The sequence below is a fragment of the Symphodus melops genome, assembly GCF_947650265.1.
Source record: "Symphodus melops genome assembly, chromosome: 4".
NCBI lineage: Eukaryota > Metazoa > Chordata > Actinopteri > Labriformes > Labridae > Symphodus > Symphodus melops.
The window spans coordinates 1,564,641-1,581,516 of record NC_136694.1 but is presented as its reverse complement, the minus strand read 5'-3'; the positions used below and the strand labels follow the sequence as shown (position 1 = coordinate 1,581,516).

At 45.5% G+C, this 16,876-nt stretch overlaps 1 protein-coding gene across 1 annotated transcript in view; it reads left to right on the top strand.

The window, feature by feature from the left end:
• LOC306822698 (dedicator of cytokinesis protein 3-like) overlaps nt 1-16,876 on the top strand; it is a 101,903-nt gene that overhangs the window by 69,556 nt on the left and 15,471 nt on the right. Inside the window, exons 14-26 of the mRNA XM_079341865.1 lie at nt 1,005-1,130; nt 2,136-2,260; nt 2,408-2,570; nt 3,914-4,020; nt 4,430-4,601; nt 5,054-5,151; nt 5,738-5,821; nt 6,584-6,684; nt 6,761-6,842; nt 7,282-7,452; nt 11,089-11,281; nt 11,607-11,734; nt 12,576-12,722. Coding sequence (XP_079197991.1) covers nt 1,005-1,130; nt 2,136-2,260; nt 2,408-2,570; nt 3,914-4,020; nt 4,430-4,601; nt 5,054-5,151; nt 5,738-5,821; nt 6,584-6,684; nt 6,761-6,842; nt 7,282-7,452; nt 11,089-11,281; nt 11,607-11,734; nt 12,576-12,722 — 1,697 coding nt within the window. The remainder of the gene's footprint in view (nt 1-1,004; nt 1,131-2,135; nt 2,261-2,407; nt 2,571-3,913; nt 4,021-4,429; nt 4,602-5,053; nt 5,152-5,737; nt 5,822-6,583; nt 6,685-6,760; nt 6,843-7,281; nt 7,453-11,088; nt 11,282-11,606; nt 11,735-12,575; nt 12,723-16,876) is intronic.

Sequence of the window (16,876 nt, the reverse complement as noted above, 5' to 3'; positions counted from 1 at the left end):
TGATTAACCAATAACCGACCGTTAGCTTGTAGTTAGCTTGTAGCATAACGTTAGCTTTTTACTTCTCTCGGCTGCATTAACTCTTCAAACTTCATATAAATGATGTTCATCTGTAAAGATGATCCCGCTGAAAAAAACAGCGACGCATCAGAAACGTGTGTTTGACACAGAGATTATTTTTTGCAATGATCCAAAATCCAATGCAAAAATCCCATAGACGAATTTCAGGGTTAACTACCGGCGCCATTTTTCGGGTTGGCCTACAAAAATATGTCACTACTATACCAGTCTATATTTCCGTTGTGGCCGGAAAGTAACTGACGTTGGGAGCGGACCAATCACAGTCCTTGCAGTTCGCGTTAACGCGACGCGTAGTCAGGACTTTTTGGAGGTGCACGTAGGCATAGATTTATTTAAATCTTTTTATGTATCTCTGCACGTAGCGGTCTGCGTCTGCCTCTACCGCCTAGCTTCGCCGTCAGCGCAACGCAGAAGTATAAATCAGGTTTAAGTGACTGAGTGTTCCCAACTCTCACGCAATGACAGTGAGACACGCATTTCAGGCAATTTACACGCCCCACGCCATACCTTGCATTTCTCACCCAAACTATAACTCGGCCAAAACAATATTTTTTTATACAGCTTGGATAAATCCCGACCGTCACCAAACGTTTCTGTTAACCTTTCTCTGCTACGAGCTCTTTGAGTCCAACGCAGACACACACCAGTCAATCCAAGCACCAGGCGTTCAACCAATCAGAAAGTAGCAAAGCACTATCTCGGTTGGGGGGTTTCACCCTGTTATATACAGTCTATGGTTATCACGTCATACCTTTTTCAACGAGTGATGGCCGTCTACATTCAGCACAAATCAAGAAGGCTCGACAACAACACCCAAAGTCTGACATTACCTTTATCATAAAATGATGTTTCACTCTAAACTATTTCCAAAAGTTGAGCAGCCTGTAAGTGAGTCGTTGTTTTCTCCCCCTCCGTCCCTGCAGGTCTGATCATCTCTCTGCAGCTGCTGAGGGGCGACATGGAGCAGGTCCGCAGAGAGAACCCTCTCATCTTCAGCAGAGGAGTGGCCATGACGCGTAAACTGGGCTTCCCTGATGTCATCATGCCCGGTGAGTCAGGCGTCCCCGCCTCGTCCTTTTATAGGCGTGACAGCGAAGTTCAATGGAAGATTGAATGTTTAATTTCAAGATTTAATTCTGACTGTCAACTCAACATAAAAAAACATCCAGGGAGTGAATGAGTTTTTGTTTTGTTTACGAGTGTGTCAAAGGTGTTTAAAAAAATAAAAGGTGTGTGAGAGAGAATGTGTGGACGCTGCAGTATCAGAGGAATGAGGCCGTACATCACAGTGAGGGAGAGGCTGGCTTTACATGCAGAGCATCATTCAGTGTCTCCGTCCCAGACGAGCCGAGCTGCTCTTTCCTCCAGCTGCCTCAGTAAAACCATGACGGAGAGCATCTGATGGTCAAAGGTCAAAGGTCAAAGTCACCCTGTGACAGCGAGGCAGTGTTTGTCAGGTTTCTCTGACCGGATAATATCAATCAATAATACCGTCATCAAAAAGCACTCAGCATTTTATTCATCTGACTTCATTACATTGACTAAACAAGAGGTGAACCTGTTCTGACCAAGGCTGTAACACCCCTCCAAAATAAAAGCATGGTAAGTGTGGTGCCTGAGGAGAGACAGGAAGTGTTGGGGCTGATATTCAGCAAAGGGTTAACAGCAGCACTCTCAAACACACACTCACACACAGTAACCATGCATGTTTCACACACACACACACACACACACACACACACACACACACTTGTCAGTCCTCCTCTCAGGCAGTGATGGAGCGAGTGTTTAACTCCACGTTAAGGCCGACGTCTCGAGTGTGAGGGCGAGCTGCGATGATTAATGAATGTGCACACGTTAACACAGCTCATTAGTCCTACATGTCAGACGTGTTCAGCCTCACGTGTGTGTGTGTGTGTGTTGCACTGTGTGTGTGTGTGTGTGGCTTCAAGTGTGTGGGACATGCGTTGACCTTTCAGCTGTCCGAGGTCACACTTTAACGTCAACACGACACGTCGCAGAGAGAAACGAGCTCTGCGTCCTCTGTGTCTCAGGTGACATCCGAAACGACCTCTACCTGACCCTGGAGCGAGGAGAGTTCGAGAGAGGAGGGAAGAGCGTTCAGAAGAACATCGAGGTCACCGTCTACGTGCTCTACGCCGACGGAGAGATCCTCAAGGTGATGATGAAGAGAACTTTTGGTATCTTTGTGATGTTTGGCGCTTTGCATTGTGGGAAATGGTACAGGAGGGAGACTGGTCTGTATGATCTTTGTTTAGAATCAGTACTCCTAGTTAATCTGCGCCCCCCCGCCCCCCCCCTGCAGGACTGCATCAGTCTGGGCTCCGGTGAGCCCGGCGTGCCGGAGCACCGCTCCTTCGTCCTCTATCACAACAACAGCCCTCGATGGAGCGAAGTCATCAAACTGCCCATCCCCATCGACCGCTTCCGAGGATCCCACCTACGCTTCGAGTTCAGACACTGCTCCAGTGAGTACATCCTTCTATACGCTGGTCGTCATGGTAACGGGTAACATGGTTACAGGACATGTTACGCCTTGCTTCATGGATCGTCACCGTGTGTCGTGTTTTTCTGCTTTGACGCGTCTCTTTCTGTCAGGGAAAAAAGAGATGGTGCTCTGAATGTTGTATCCATGGAAACGGCTTAACCTCAGGTCATCCAACAATTTAGTACAACACGTAGACTTTATCTCTCACACCACGAAACTCACTCTGAAAAGATACCAATGTTCAAAATGTTCCTCATGATTCAAATCAGTCCTCAGCAGCGTTTGTCCAGAACAAGTTCTTCCAGGTCAGACCGGGTCGTTCTGCGCTCGTCGTGTCGGTGCTGAAGATGATGACGCGTCCGCACATTCACTCAAAAGCTTCATCAAGTTTTTACTCCGTCAGATTTAAACGTGTCCTCTTCAGGTGATGGTCGTGCACACAGCTCGGTGTGCGCCGCTGACTCAAACACAGTTCATTATGAAGTTCTGACGTTTGGAAGTACAACCATCAGGCGTGATGGTCGAGCAGCTCTTCACTGCCTCACAGATGAGTCACAGCTGTAATGCATGCAGCACTTGGCCCTGCATGGAGAGAGACACAGAGTGCTGTCAGATGCAGCTCCTGCAGGGAAGCTGACCTCTGACCTGCTCTCTGTCTTTCCTTTTGACAGGCGGCGGCGCCATGACAGTAGAAACCACGTCTCCAGGACTTTCACAAAATGTTGTTTCTTCTTTTCAAAAGTCGAAGATTTGATGATTATCATTCATGATGTCATTTGTTTTAAGTGTTTATTTTTGTGCAAACAGCTCAAACAAAGCCAAGATATTTAGAACGAACATGTCAAAGTGCTTCACACACATTAAAAGCATCAGGACAAAGAGACAAACAAACCATGAACAGACACAGAGAAGAGTCAGTCCAATCGTCCTCTGTCTCTGTCTCTCTCAATTAAATTCAATGGGCTTTATTAACATGGACAATATACATTAACATTGCTAAAGCTGCTTAAAAATAAAACACAAAATTATGTTCAATATAAGAGAAAAAGATTCAATATTGAAGTTTTTTTAAATACAAGAAAGAAAAATTAAATAATTAAAAAAGATCATTTTATTATATAAAAAACAAAGATTCAGTATTTAATGAACAGAGCAAATAAATAATTATAATTTCATTTAGCCTTTTTTTACATCTACAGATTTTTTTTGTTTCTTTTATTTTATGATTTAAAATTATTTTAACCCTTTCATTCTTTTATTTTATTTCTCCCTCTCTCCCTCCCTCTCTGTCTCTTCTTACCGTGTCTCGTTGTCTCCTCACAGCGAAGGACAAAGGGGAGAAGAAGCTGTTTGGTTTCGCCTTCACTCCTCTGATGAGGGAGGACGGGACCACTCTCTCCGACGAGAGTCACGAACTCTACGTGTACAAGGTCAGTCATGACGGCCGTAACCACACGGTCGGTGGATCGAGTGGGAACTGTGGGGTCAAAGGTCAGACCTGAACCCGGGTTGTCTATCTGGAGGGGCAGAGCCGTACATGAGGCATGGCGTAACCAAGTGTATAAAATACATACATAAAGATATAAGGAGGAAATACACAAAGGTCCGTTACTTCTACAATAAAATAACAGTAGAAGAAGAATGCATAGGATAGTTCAGGATGAACGTCAACAGTTGTTATAAAGAAATAATTAAAGGTCAGACAGAGAGGAGGGTAGTCTGATGGCCACAGGCGGGAATGTCCTCTTCCTGTGGGAGCACCGATGAGCTTTTTGCAGGTGGACATTTTTATTAATACAGGACCTTCTTCGTCTCCCCTTCTCGTCTTCGTTTGTTCAGTGCGATGAAAACACGACGTTCAGTAACCACGCGCTCTACCTGGGTCTGCCCTGCTGCAAAGAAGACTTCAACAGCTGCCCCAGCATCCCGTCCAGCCTCATCTTCCAGCGCAGCACCAAGGAGACCTTCTGGATCTCCACACAGCTGTCCTCCACCAAGCTCACTCAGAACGGTACCCCGCTCATCACATCATCTTTGATAGTCCAAACGTTTAACAAGAGTTAAGCAAACTTAAAAACACACTTATCAAGTAACTCTTTATTCATTTTCATGTGAAACAAAATAAGTACAAACCTCGTGCCTCAAACAGCGGGGCGCTAAAAAAAATCACTGTAAGTTTTAACGGCCGTTACCGTTCCGTTTTTCCTTCAAAATAAAAGCATCCGTCTTTTTTTTTTTGCGCAACAAAGAGGAAGTTATTCCTAAACCTTAAGAAACACATTTCAAAGTAAAATACACATGAACTCCACATGAATGGGTCCGTTACATCACTCATTCATAACCTTGCGTTGCACTTCCTCGCAGTCATCAGGTGGTTAACTGTTCAACCTTGTTTTATCAGCCGCTTGACCTCACTTGACTTGATGTCTTTCCTGCTCTCTGACGGTCCTGTTTGTCTTCCAGTGGACCTTCTGGCCCTGCTGAAGTGGAAGGCTCATCCAGACCGGGTCATGGACATCCTGGGCCGGCTGAGACACGTCAGCGGAGAGGAAATCGTCAAGGTGCGATTTCAGTCAACCTGCGATGGATTCTTTGTCAGGAAGTTGTCCTCACTTGAGTAAAATATAAGGTCGACTTATTACGTATTATAAGCTGAACTCTCATATAGTGTTACAATGCTGGACGTGAACACAGATTCAGATCACGAGGTGAACATATGTTGGTGTAATCCCAGGTTAAGTCTGCAGAGGGAGCTAAAGGACATAGACTCTTTTCTCCCAGATCTGGAAAGAATTCCAGAGAGCGGGCCAATCAGGAGAAAGTGAGCATGGCAGAGCCTGAAATGTAATGTTTTGATTGATCAGTTATTACATTTTGGGTTTTGTTAGTTTGTTTGGTAACATTTCAGGTAGTTTTCTCGAACAGGTCATGTGAGGAGGAGGAGGGGCCTTAAAGAGACAGCTGCTGAAATGTCCCCTTTCAGACAGACTCTAAAATGAGTGTTTTTTTTAATGCCAGGCTCAGATTCAGTGTCTCACTGCGAGGACTCTGAGTTGATCTTGAAGCAGTCTTCAGGTCATGCAGCGAGTGTGGCGTCATGCAGCGTGTCACCGGTCTGATCTGTGTGTCTCTTCCTGTGTGTTACAGTTTCTGCAGGACATTCTGGACACTTTATTCTCCATCTTGGATGACAACACTGATAAATATGGACCGCTGGTGTTCCAGTCATTAGTAAGTGTTTGTGTGAGAAGTAAAAAAAAAACAAGGTCACTGATTTGTTCTCATTCCCAGGATGTGTAAATACAGACCCTCTCATATTCATGTTCAGACATCCCTGAAACGTCGGTGTTTAGGTCGTTGACGCACTTTAAACACATCATGGATCTTATTCTATCTGCATCGTGAGAGGCTCCCTCTCGTCTCACTGCTGAGCTCCTCTTTGTATGTTCACATTGATTCTGCAACGGCTTAACATTTGTGTCCCAGTGTGAGCACACACACACACACACACACACACACACACAGCGCTCGCTGCACTCCCCCCTGCTGAAACCATCTCGCCTCTGTTACACCTCTGATGGGGGATCACTTCGTGCCCTCATTACGCCTCGGAGACGTTCAGATTGAAGGATAAACGCCACAGTGGTGTAAATGTCGCGGCGTGGAACGGCGGTCTGAGCACGGTAGAAAGACCCCAGATAACCTCCTCAGACGAACAGATTAGTTTTGAACATCTTCAGCCTCGCTCGCAGCTGCAGCTTTGTCCAGGAAGCTGATGTGTCATTTTAGAAAAAAGATAAAAACCTGGGGCTGTGATTGGACGGTTTGCCTGTAAATAGGATTTTTATGTTTCCTTTCGTTTTAAGACGACTACAAAATTTGATAAAAGCAAAACATGAGAGCCTCTCAGGACACCTCACAGCTGAAGTCATGATGTGGTTCAGCAGCTGATTCATTGATCATCTGATCCTGACTCCTTTCTCCCTCTCTCAGGTGTTCATCATCAACCTGCTCAGGGACAGTAAATATTACCACTTCAGACCCGTGATGGACACGTACATCCAGAAGCACTTTGCCGGGGCCTTGGCCTATAAGTGAGTGTTTAAAAGCCTGATCAGCTTCTTTACATGCAGCGCATAGACATTCAGTAACCTCACTGCTGTGTTTCAGAGAGCTGATCCGCTGTCTGAAGTGGTACATGGACCGCTCTGCAGAGGTGGTCAGACAGGACCACATCCAGGAGGCCATGCGGGTAAGAAGCAACCAATGAGAGCAGTCTTGTGTTTTATGAGCTGAACCCTGAGGATCTGTTTAACGACCTCTCTGCTCAGTGTTTTTCTTTATCAATATCTTAACACCTGTGTGATCCTTCCCACTTACCGTCCTCGTGTCGACGGTTAAACAAAAAAGCAGCGTGCATGTGTTGATAGCTGCGTCAGTGTCTCCTTCAAGTGAACGCTGTGAATTATTGCCGATAGTTTTGACACATTCTGCAGCTGTGGGTTTTTATTTTCTGTTTTGGTTCATCTTGTTTGACACTGTATTTATATTGTCTCTTTGTTTAATCGCGTCCACGCCCATTGGCTGGCAGCAAACCCAACTGCTCCCTGCCCCCCCAGAGATGTCCATGTGGTCTATGTTGTCCCTCTCTGACTCTGTGTCCTGCTGGTCTTTGTGTCTCCTCCTCTCAGGCTCTCGAGTATCTGTTTAAGTTCATCATCCAGTCTCGCATCCTGTACTCCCGGGCCACCTGCGGGATGGAGGAGGAGCAGTTCAGAACCAGCATCCAGGAACTCTTTCAGTCCATCCGCTTCGTCCTCAGCCTGGACAGCCGTAACTCGGAGACCCTCATCTTCACACAGGTGAGCAAACACACACACACACACACACACGCACACATGCATCAACACAACATGGATACTTGGGTTTCTTCTCAATGTTTTGTTTTTAGGTCTTTGAACAGTTTGATTCCTTAAAGGAGCATCGAAAGTTTGTTTTTTATTTACCTTTCCTCCAGCTGAGATGTTGTTGTCTCTGATGTGTATTTGTAGTCCAGAAGTGACTTTTGTTGTCCAGATGTGATTTTTGTAGTCCAGACATGACCTTTGTAGTCCAGACGTGACCTTTGTAGTCCAGACGTGACTCTTGTAGTTTAGATGTGACTCTTGTAGTCCAGACGTGACTCTTGTAGTTTAGATGTGACTCTTGTAGTCCAGACGTGACTCTTGTAGTTTAGACGTGACTCATGTAGTTTAGATGTGACTCTTGTAGTTTAGACGTGACTCTTGTAGTTTAGATGTGACTCTTGTAGTCCAGACGTGACTCTTGTAGTTTAGATGTGACTCTTGTAGTCCAGACGTGACTCTTGTAGTTTAGACGTGACTCATGTAGTTTAGATGTGACTCTTGTAGTTTAGACGTGACTCTTGTAGTTTAGACGTGACTCTTGTAGTTTAGACGTGACTCTTGTAGTTTAGATGTGACTCTTGTAGTTTAGACGTGACTCTTGTAGTTTAGACGTGACTCTTGTAGTTTAGATGTGACTCTTGTAGTTTAGACGTGACTCATGTAGTTTAGACGTGACTCTTGTAGTTTAGACGTGACTCTTGTAGTTTAGACGTGACTCTTGTAGTTTAGATGTGACTCTTGTAGTTTAGACGTGACTCTTGTAGTTTAGACGTGACTCTTGTAGTTTAGATGTGACTCTTTTTGTTGTCTCTTGTTAAATCTGAATCGCTGATTTAATTTAATCTGCTTGTAGTTTAGAAATGTTCGTCTCCTTTTAGTTGCTTTGATCTGATCTGATTTTCTTTATCTTCTTACTTGTACCTCGGCCTTTCCTTACTTCCTACCTCATGATCCTTTTTCAATCTCCCACAATTCTTTGCTCCATCCTTTGGCTCCCTGTTATTCCTCCTGGGCCGCCCCGGTCCACACCCACTCACCACAGGGCTCTCAGCCTTGTGCGGGCCCAAATCAGGCCCCCGGCCCCGGTGTTGGGCCCGCTGCTACTTTAACACTAGCCCCCACCCCGGGCCAAGCCCCGCCCCCCACCCCAGGGCAGACTCCTGGTGGTGGGCAGGCCAACTGCTCTCAGGCCTGGAGCTCCAACGCTCTGCGGCCGCTGTCAGTAAGTAACCGTGTGGTTCCCCGTGTGAAGCCCAGAGTCCTAACTCACCTGTTCAGCTGTTTGTGAGCCTAACATCACACACACTCCTTTGATCCTGCACAACCGCCACTGCATCACACACACACACCAGCTCACAGTCCTGACTGCGCAGTCTCACCTCCATTGTTTTTAAGTCTTTTCCCACAATCACAGTCCTCGATTTATTGAGTGTTTATAAAGATGAACGACGTCTCCTCCTCCTCATGTTGTACAAAAGTGAAGCTAAAATATCCCCTTCAGCAGGTCCTGAAATATTTCATATTTGAAGCCAGAGCTGCCAGATGTTGAATAGTGAAGCCGATGCTGAAATATAAAGTCCTGCAGTTCCTGGAGTGTCCACTAGAGGCTGGCTGCAGCAGCACAGGAAGTCACATACACACCCATTCAAAAAGCCTGTTTTTACAGCAGACATGAACATGTTTACAGCCTGCTTCAAAAAACCAAATAGGTGTGATTAGCTCGTGTCTCCATCCACACTCACTGTACGGGGGGGAATGTTTTGATGACTCAGCAGTTTTGATTGGATGAAGGATCAGAGTTATTCTTAATAAGGCGTGTAGCTGAGCTGATTGACAGGTGGGCGCCGTGTAACGGTTTGTCAGGAGGCTTAAAACCCGCCTCAGCTCTCAGCCTGTCGTTAGCTTGACTCAAAGTTAGCCTGAGACAGCATTTCCAGCATGGAGACTTCAGCGCCCCCTGCAGGGACAGAAAGGTGATGTCACTCAGGCTTCAAACATTGATATTTACAGGCTCTGGTCATGTCATTCATCTTTTTATACAGTCTGTACCTCAAAGACTACAGATCAGATGTATTTTCTCCCCTTCAAATCATCTACCTCACATCAAACCCTGAAGAGTGGAGCTCATTAAGACGTGAAGATTAAAGAGCACAACGTTTCTTTGTCTGACTCCCAAGAAGACCTGCAGTGTGCGCTGTGCTTTGAAAGCCATTAAATCTTAACAGAACAAGAAACATAAAAATCTACTTAAAAACACAAGTCTTTGTTGTGCCTTCATTGTCATAGACAATATTAAGAATTGATTTTTTTTGAGGTAATACAAATCAAGATTACTTTGTTCAACTGTGGAGCTTTCAATGCATCACAAATCAGTGTACTTCTCAGGGAAAATATCTGTGATTTTATTTCTTAAAGGACCAATCAGAGAGCTGCTCTCTTCCTGTGTGATCATGAAGGAAACCTGCTGTGTTGAAGCTTCTCTTCAACAATGCAGCAGCCAGTATGTCCTCCTTCTAACTTTAGATTCTGCTCCTGAATGCTCTGGATTTGATTGGACCAGAGAAGGTAGGCGGGGCTTTGAAGGCCGTTTTGGACGCCCCTGGGTTTGCCAGATATGAGAGCAGTTATCAGGTGAACAGGTGTTGCAGCGATGGAAGCGGGCAGTGGAACTGCTTCAGATAGAAGTGATTGTACCCGAGCTAAAAAGCCTCTGCATGTTTCTAATAAGCTCCAGCAGCAGAAAGCTGCTCAAACTAGGATCAATGTTGGAGATGAAACATGGAGAGAGGTTAGAACGCAGAAAGCTTTACAGACCCATGCAGAGCTGGCTAAACACTGAAGCTACAGTGTCCACCACATGCAGAGCTGGCTAAACACTGAAGCTACAGTGTCCACCACATGCAGAGCTGGCTAAACACTGAAGCTACAGTGTCCACCACATGCAGAGCTGGATAAACACTGAAGCTACACTGTCCACCACATGCTGACCTGTGTGAGAGGAGGGGGCGAAGCCAAACAACTCCCTTTGATGATTAGAGTTTAGACTGCAGTACATATTTTAAACACTAGGGGGCAGAGTGACAGACTGCTCCTTTAACATTTCCTGCTCTTCACATCTTTCTCTTACTCATTTGTTCAAACTTTTGCTGTGATTTATTTTTTTTATCCCTTAATGAACAAAGTCAAAGAAATGTTCCTGTTGTGCCTTTCAAACATCTCAAACAGTGAAAAGCTTTATCACAAAATGCTGTAATTACATTTTTAACGTCAACAGACGTCGCTTCATAACAGAGGCTCAAACATGATGAGCTGAATTAGAGTCGACAGGGTCACAATAAATGTCTAAACATGCAGCTCATGAGCTTTTTGAGATTCAGCTTTTCACTGCGTGCACTCTAACTCACCTCTTCTCTCCTTCAAGTGATACGATAATGTTCACTTTTCTCTCCTTCAAACACACAAGCGAACATTATTGACCCTTTAAACCTCCTTTTCTTTATGGTTATTCTCCCCTGCCTTTCACCTCTGCTCTCCCCCGTGCACGCTCCTCCCCTCGTGGCTCACCCCTCTCCTCCCTCTCGCCCCGCTCAGGCCGCTCTCTTGAACTCGTTCCCGGCCATCTTCGACGAGCTGCTGCAGATGTTCACGGTGCAGGAGGTGGCCGAGTTTGTGCGTGGGACTCTGGGCAGCATGCCGTCCACGGTGCACATCGGACAGTCCATGGATGTGGTCAAGCTGCAGTCCATCGCCCGGACGGTCGACAGCCGCCTCTTCTCCTTCCCAGGTGAGGAGAGTTTGACTCGGGTGTCTCCTCTGACCGGACGGATCATGTTTCATGAAAATAAAATCATCATGGAGAGAGTCATGCAGAGTGAAATGAAAGGCTCTTCACTGTGTGTGTGTGTGTGTGTGTGTGTCTGTGTGTGTGTGTGTGTGTGTGTGTGTGTGTGTGTGTGTGTGTGTGTCTGTGCGTGTGTGTGTCTGTGCGTGTGTGTGTCTGTGTGTGTGTGTGTCTGTGTGTGTGTGTGTGTGTGTGTGTGTGTGTCTGTGCGTGTGTGTGTCTGTGCGTGTGTGTGTCTGTGTGTGTGTGTGTGTGTGTGTGTCCTCAGAGTCTCGGAGGATCCTGCTCCCTGTGGTTCTTCATCACATCCACCTTCATCTGAGGCAGCAGAAAGAGCTGCTCATCTGCTCCGGGATACTCAGCTCTATATTCTCCATCATCAAGACCAGCTCACTGGTAGCACACACACACACACACACACACACACACACACACACACACACACACACACGAGTCGTTTGCCTTTGTAAAGTCCTGACTAAGTCATACTTTTCCTTCAGTCAATAAATTCCAGATATTTGCTGAACCACAGTGCCCTCTAGAGGCGGCAGGGGTTCATTACACCTTACAACGTGTTCGCTGTCATAGAGATATCTGATCGTCCTGAGGCGTTGGCAGCCTCGTGGTTAGTGTGTTCACCCAACGTGCAGAGGCGTTAGTCCTCCAGGTGAAACAAGCAGCAGACAAGGAGAGCACATTATAAACAGAACATTTCCTCTGTGTTATAACACTCACACAGACCTCAAACAAAGGACTGGACAGATTCATTTCACATCTTGTGGGTGACCCAGTATTTACCTAAATGACCCAAATGCATGTTTAAAATGTTCAAAAAGAATACCCTCTCTAACACTGAGTCAACAGAAGTAAACCACAAAAACCTCTGTCTCAATTATTTACTGACAGGACGAGGAAGACAGCGAGGAGTATCCGAGCAGATCCTCTCTTCTACCAGTTTGAGCCACTGAGCTCTAGGCGGCGCTATAGAGTCCAAAAACTGTCTTTATTCCAAGTGCAGTAAACATCCTTATTCTAACAACATGATGTGATTCTTGCAGCTTTGTTGTTTTATGTTTATGGACAACCTGAGATAAATGTCCACTCCTGTGGGCCAATAATGAGTTATTCTATTTCTCATAATAAGTCCTCTTTAAAATCAAACATCTCCTCTCCTTCGCTCCTCACTCGTTTCCTTTCCCGTGACGTTCCTGCTTCCCTCCGTCTCGTCTTCCTTCAGGACACGTCGGTGCAGGAGGAGGTGGAGATGATGGTGGAGTCCCTGCTGGACGTCCTCCTGCAGACCCTGCTGTCCATCATGAGCAAGAGCCAATCGCAGGAGGCGGTAAGGGGTCAACGCTGTCCGCAGTGCACCGCGGAGATCACTGTTAGTAACTAACAATACGACTACTTCCTCCTCCTCCTCCATCCTCCCTCTTCCTGTCTCTCTGTCTCTTCCAGGGCCGGGCAATACATTAGATATATAATGCATTAGATATATAATACATTAGATATATAATACATTAGATATATAATACTATAGATATATAATACATTAGATCTATAATACATTAGATATATAATGCATTAGATATATAATACATTAGATCTATAATACATTAGATCTATAATACATTAGATATATAATACTATAATACTCTGAATCTTTAGTTTGTAAATGTTTGAGAGTCTTTACACAGATTTAAACTGTCACTGTGTGAAACGAGCTCAACACACCGACTGATCCATGAAGATCTGAATAAACATGGAGCTCTTATTGCCCTCCCCTAATCCATCCATGCCTCCTGTCACTGACTCCTCCTGCTCCTCCTCATCCATGCCTCCTGTCACTGACTCCTCCTCCTCCTCCTCATCCATGCCTCCTGTCACTGACTCCTCCTCCTCCTCCTCCTCCTCCTCCTCATCCATGCCTCCTGTCACTGACTCCTCCTCCTCCTCCTCCTCCTCCTCCTCATCCATGCCTCCTGTCACTGACTCCTCCTCCTCCTCCTCCTCCTCCTCATCCATGCCTCCTGTCACTGACTCCTCCTCCTCCTCCTCCTCATCCATGCCTCCTGTCACTGACTCCTCCTCCTCCTCCTCCTCCTCCTCATCCATGCCTCCTGTCACTGACTCCTCCTCCTCCTCCTCCTCCTCCTCATCCATGCCTCCTGTCACTGACTCCTCCTCCTCCTCATCCATGCCTCCTGTCACTGACTCCTCCTCCTCCTCCTCCTGCTCCTCCTCATCCATGCCTCCTGTCACTGACTCCTCCTCTTCCTCCTGCTCCTCCTCATCCATGCCTTCTGTCCCTGACTCCTCCTCCTCCTGCTCCTCCTCATCCATGCCTCCTGTCACTGACTCCTCCTCTTCCTCCTGCTCCTCCTCACCATGCCTCCTGTCACTGACTCCTCCTCCTCCTGCTCCTCCTCATCCATGCATCCTGTCACTGATTACTCCTCCTCCTCATCCATGCCTCCTGTCACTGACTCCTCCTCCTCCTCCTCCTGCTCCTCCTCATCCATGCCTCCTGTCACTGACTCCTCCTCCTCCTGCTCCTCCTCATCCATGCCTCCTGTCACTGACTCCTCCTCTTCCTCCTGCTTCTCCTCATCCATGCCTTCTGTCCCTGACTCCTCCTCCTCCTGCTCCTCCTCATCCATGCCTCCTGTCACTGACTCCTCCTCTTCCTCCTGCTCCTCCTCACCATGCCTCCTGTCACTGACTCCTCCTCCTCCTGCTCCTCCTCATCCATGCATCCTGTCAATGACTCCTCCTCATCCTCCTCTTCATCCTCCTCCTCCTGCTCCTCCTCTTCACGCCTGGCTTTAATAACCATGGTTTAAGTTCTTGTTCTGCTCCTTCTTGCATGCTCGTTTCTCTGGATGAGATGATTATGGATGATGTATGGATGGATGATGGATGGATGATGGATGGATGATGGATGGATTGATGATGTATGGATGGATGATGGATGGATGATGGATGGATGATGGATGGATGATGGATGGATGATGTATGGATGGATGATGGATGGATGGATGGATGATGGATGGATGATGGATGGATGATGGATGATGTATGTATGGATGATGGATGGATGATGGATGGATGATGGATGGATGGATGATGTATGGATGGATAATGGATGCGTGGATGATGTATGGATGATGGATGGATGGATGGATGATGGATGGATGATGGATGGATGGATGATGGATGGATGATGTATGGATGGATGATGGATGGATGATGTATGGATGGATGATGGATGGATGATGGATGTATGGATGGATGATGGATGGATGATGGATGGATGGATGATGGATGGATGGATGATGGATGGATGATGGATGGATGGTGTATGGATGGATGATGGATGGATGGATGATGTATGGATGGATGATGTATGGATGGATGATGATTATGTATGGATGATGTATGGATGGATGATGATGTATGGATGGATGATGATTATGTATGGATGATGTATGGATGGATGATGTATGGATGGATGATGGATGGATGGATGGATGATGTATGTATGGATGATGTATGTATGGATGATGTATGGATGGATGATGTATGGATGGATGATGATTATGTATGGATGATGATGTATGGATGATGTATGGATGGATGATGGATGGATGGATGATGATGGATGGAGGATGTATGGATGGATGATGATGGATGGATGATGTATGTATGGATGATGTATGGATGGATGATGGATGGATGGAGGATGTATGGATGGATGATGATGGATGGATGATGTATGGATGATGTATGGATGGATGATGATGGATGGATGACGGATGGATGATGTATGGATGGATGATGATTATCTATGGATGATGATGGATGGATGATAGATGGATGATGTATGGATAGATGATGATGTATGGATGGATGATGTATGGATGGATGATGATGTATGGATGGATGATGTATGTATGGATGATGGATGGATGATGTATGGATGGATGATGTATGGATGGATGATGTATGGATGTATGGATGATGATGGATGGATGATGGATGGATGATGTATGGATAGATGATGTATGGATGGATGATGTATGGATAGATGATGATGTATGGATGGATGATGATGTATGGATGATGGATGGATGATGATGTATGGATGGATGATGATGGATGGATGATGTATGGATGGATGATGATGGATGGATGATGGATGGATGATGTATGTATGGATGATGGATGGATGATGTATGGATAGATGATGTATGGATGGATGATGTATGGATGGATGATGTATGGATGGATGATGTATGGATGGATGGTGATTATGGATGATGTATGGATGGATGATGGATGGATGGATGATGGATGGATGATGTATGTATGGATGATGGATGGATGATGTATGGATAGATGATGATGTATGGATGGATGATGATGGATGGATGATGTATGGATGATGATGTATGGATGGATGATGATGGATGGATGATGGATGGATGATGTATGGATGGATGATGATGGATGGATGATGGATGGATGATGTATGTATGGATGATGGATGGATGATGTATGTATGGATGATGGATGGATGATGTATGGATAGATGATGTATGGATGGATGATGTATGTATGGATGATGGATGGATGATGTATGGATGGATGATGTATGTATGGATGATGGATGGATGATGTATGGATGGATGATGATGGATGGATGATGGATGGATGATGTATGTATGGATGATGGATGGATGATGTATGTATGGATGATGGATGGATGATGTATGGATAGATGATGTATGGATGGATGATGGATGGATGATGTATGTATGGATGATGTATGGATGATGTATGGATGGATGATGTATGGATGGATGATGTATGGATGGATGATGTATGGATGGATGATGTATGGATGGATGGTGATTATGGATGATGTATGGATGGATGATGTATGGATGGATGGTGATTATGGATGATGTATGGATGGATGATGGATGGATGGATGATGGATGGATGATGTATGTATGGATGATGGATGGATGATGTATGGATAGATGATGTATGGATGGATGATGTATGGATGGATGATGTATGGATGGATGATGTATGGATGGATGGTGATTATGGATGATGTATGGATGGATGATGTATGGATGGATGATGTATGGATGATGATGTATGGATGGATGATGTATGGATGGATGATGGATGGATGGATGATGTATGGATGATGATGTATGGATGATGATGTATGGATGATGATGTATGGATGGATGATGTATGGATGGATGGTGATTATGGATGAGAACAGTCTGTACCTGAGTTAAACTCTGGACGTGTCGTTCAGTGTGTTTCCTGCTGCCTCCTTCTGTTGGAGGGTTTCTGGTTCATTTGTAAATCTGAACCTAAAAACATTATAAAGACGATCCTACAGAGACAAATCGTTTTTAACTCTTTAAGTCTGGAACGACTTTACATGCACGTCCACTGATGAGTCGAACAGTCAGCTTGTTGGGTCCTTTTTGTGTGACGTTGGCAGGAAACACT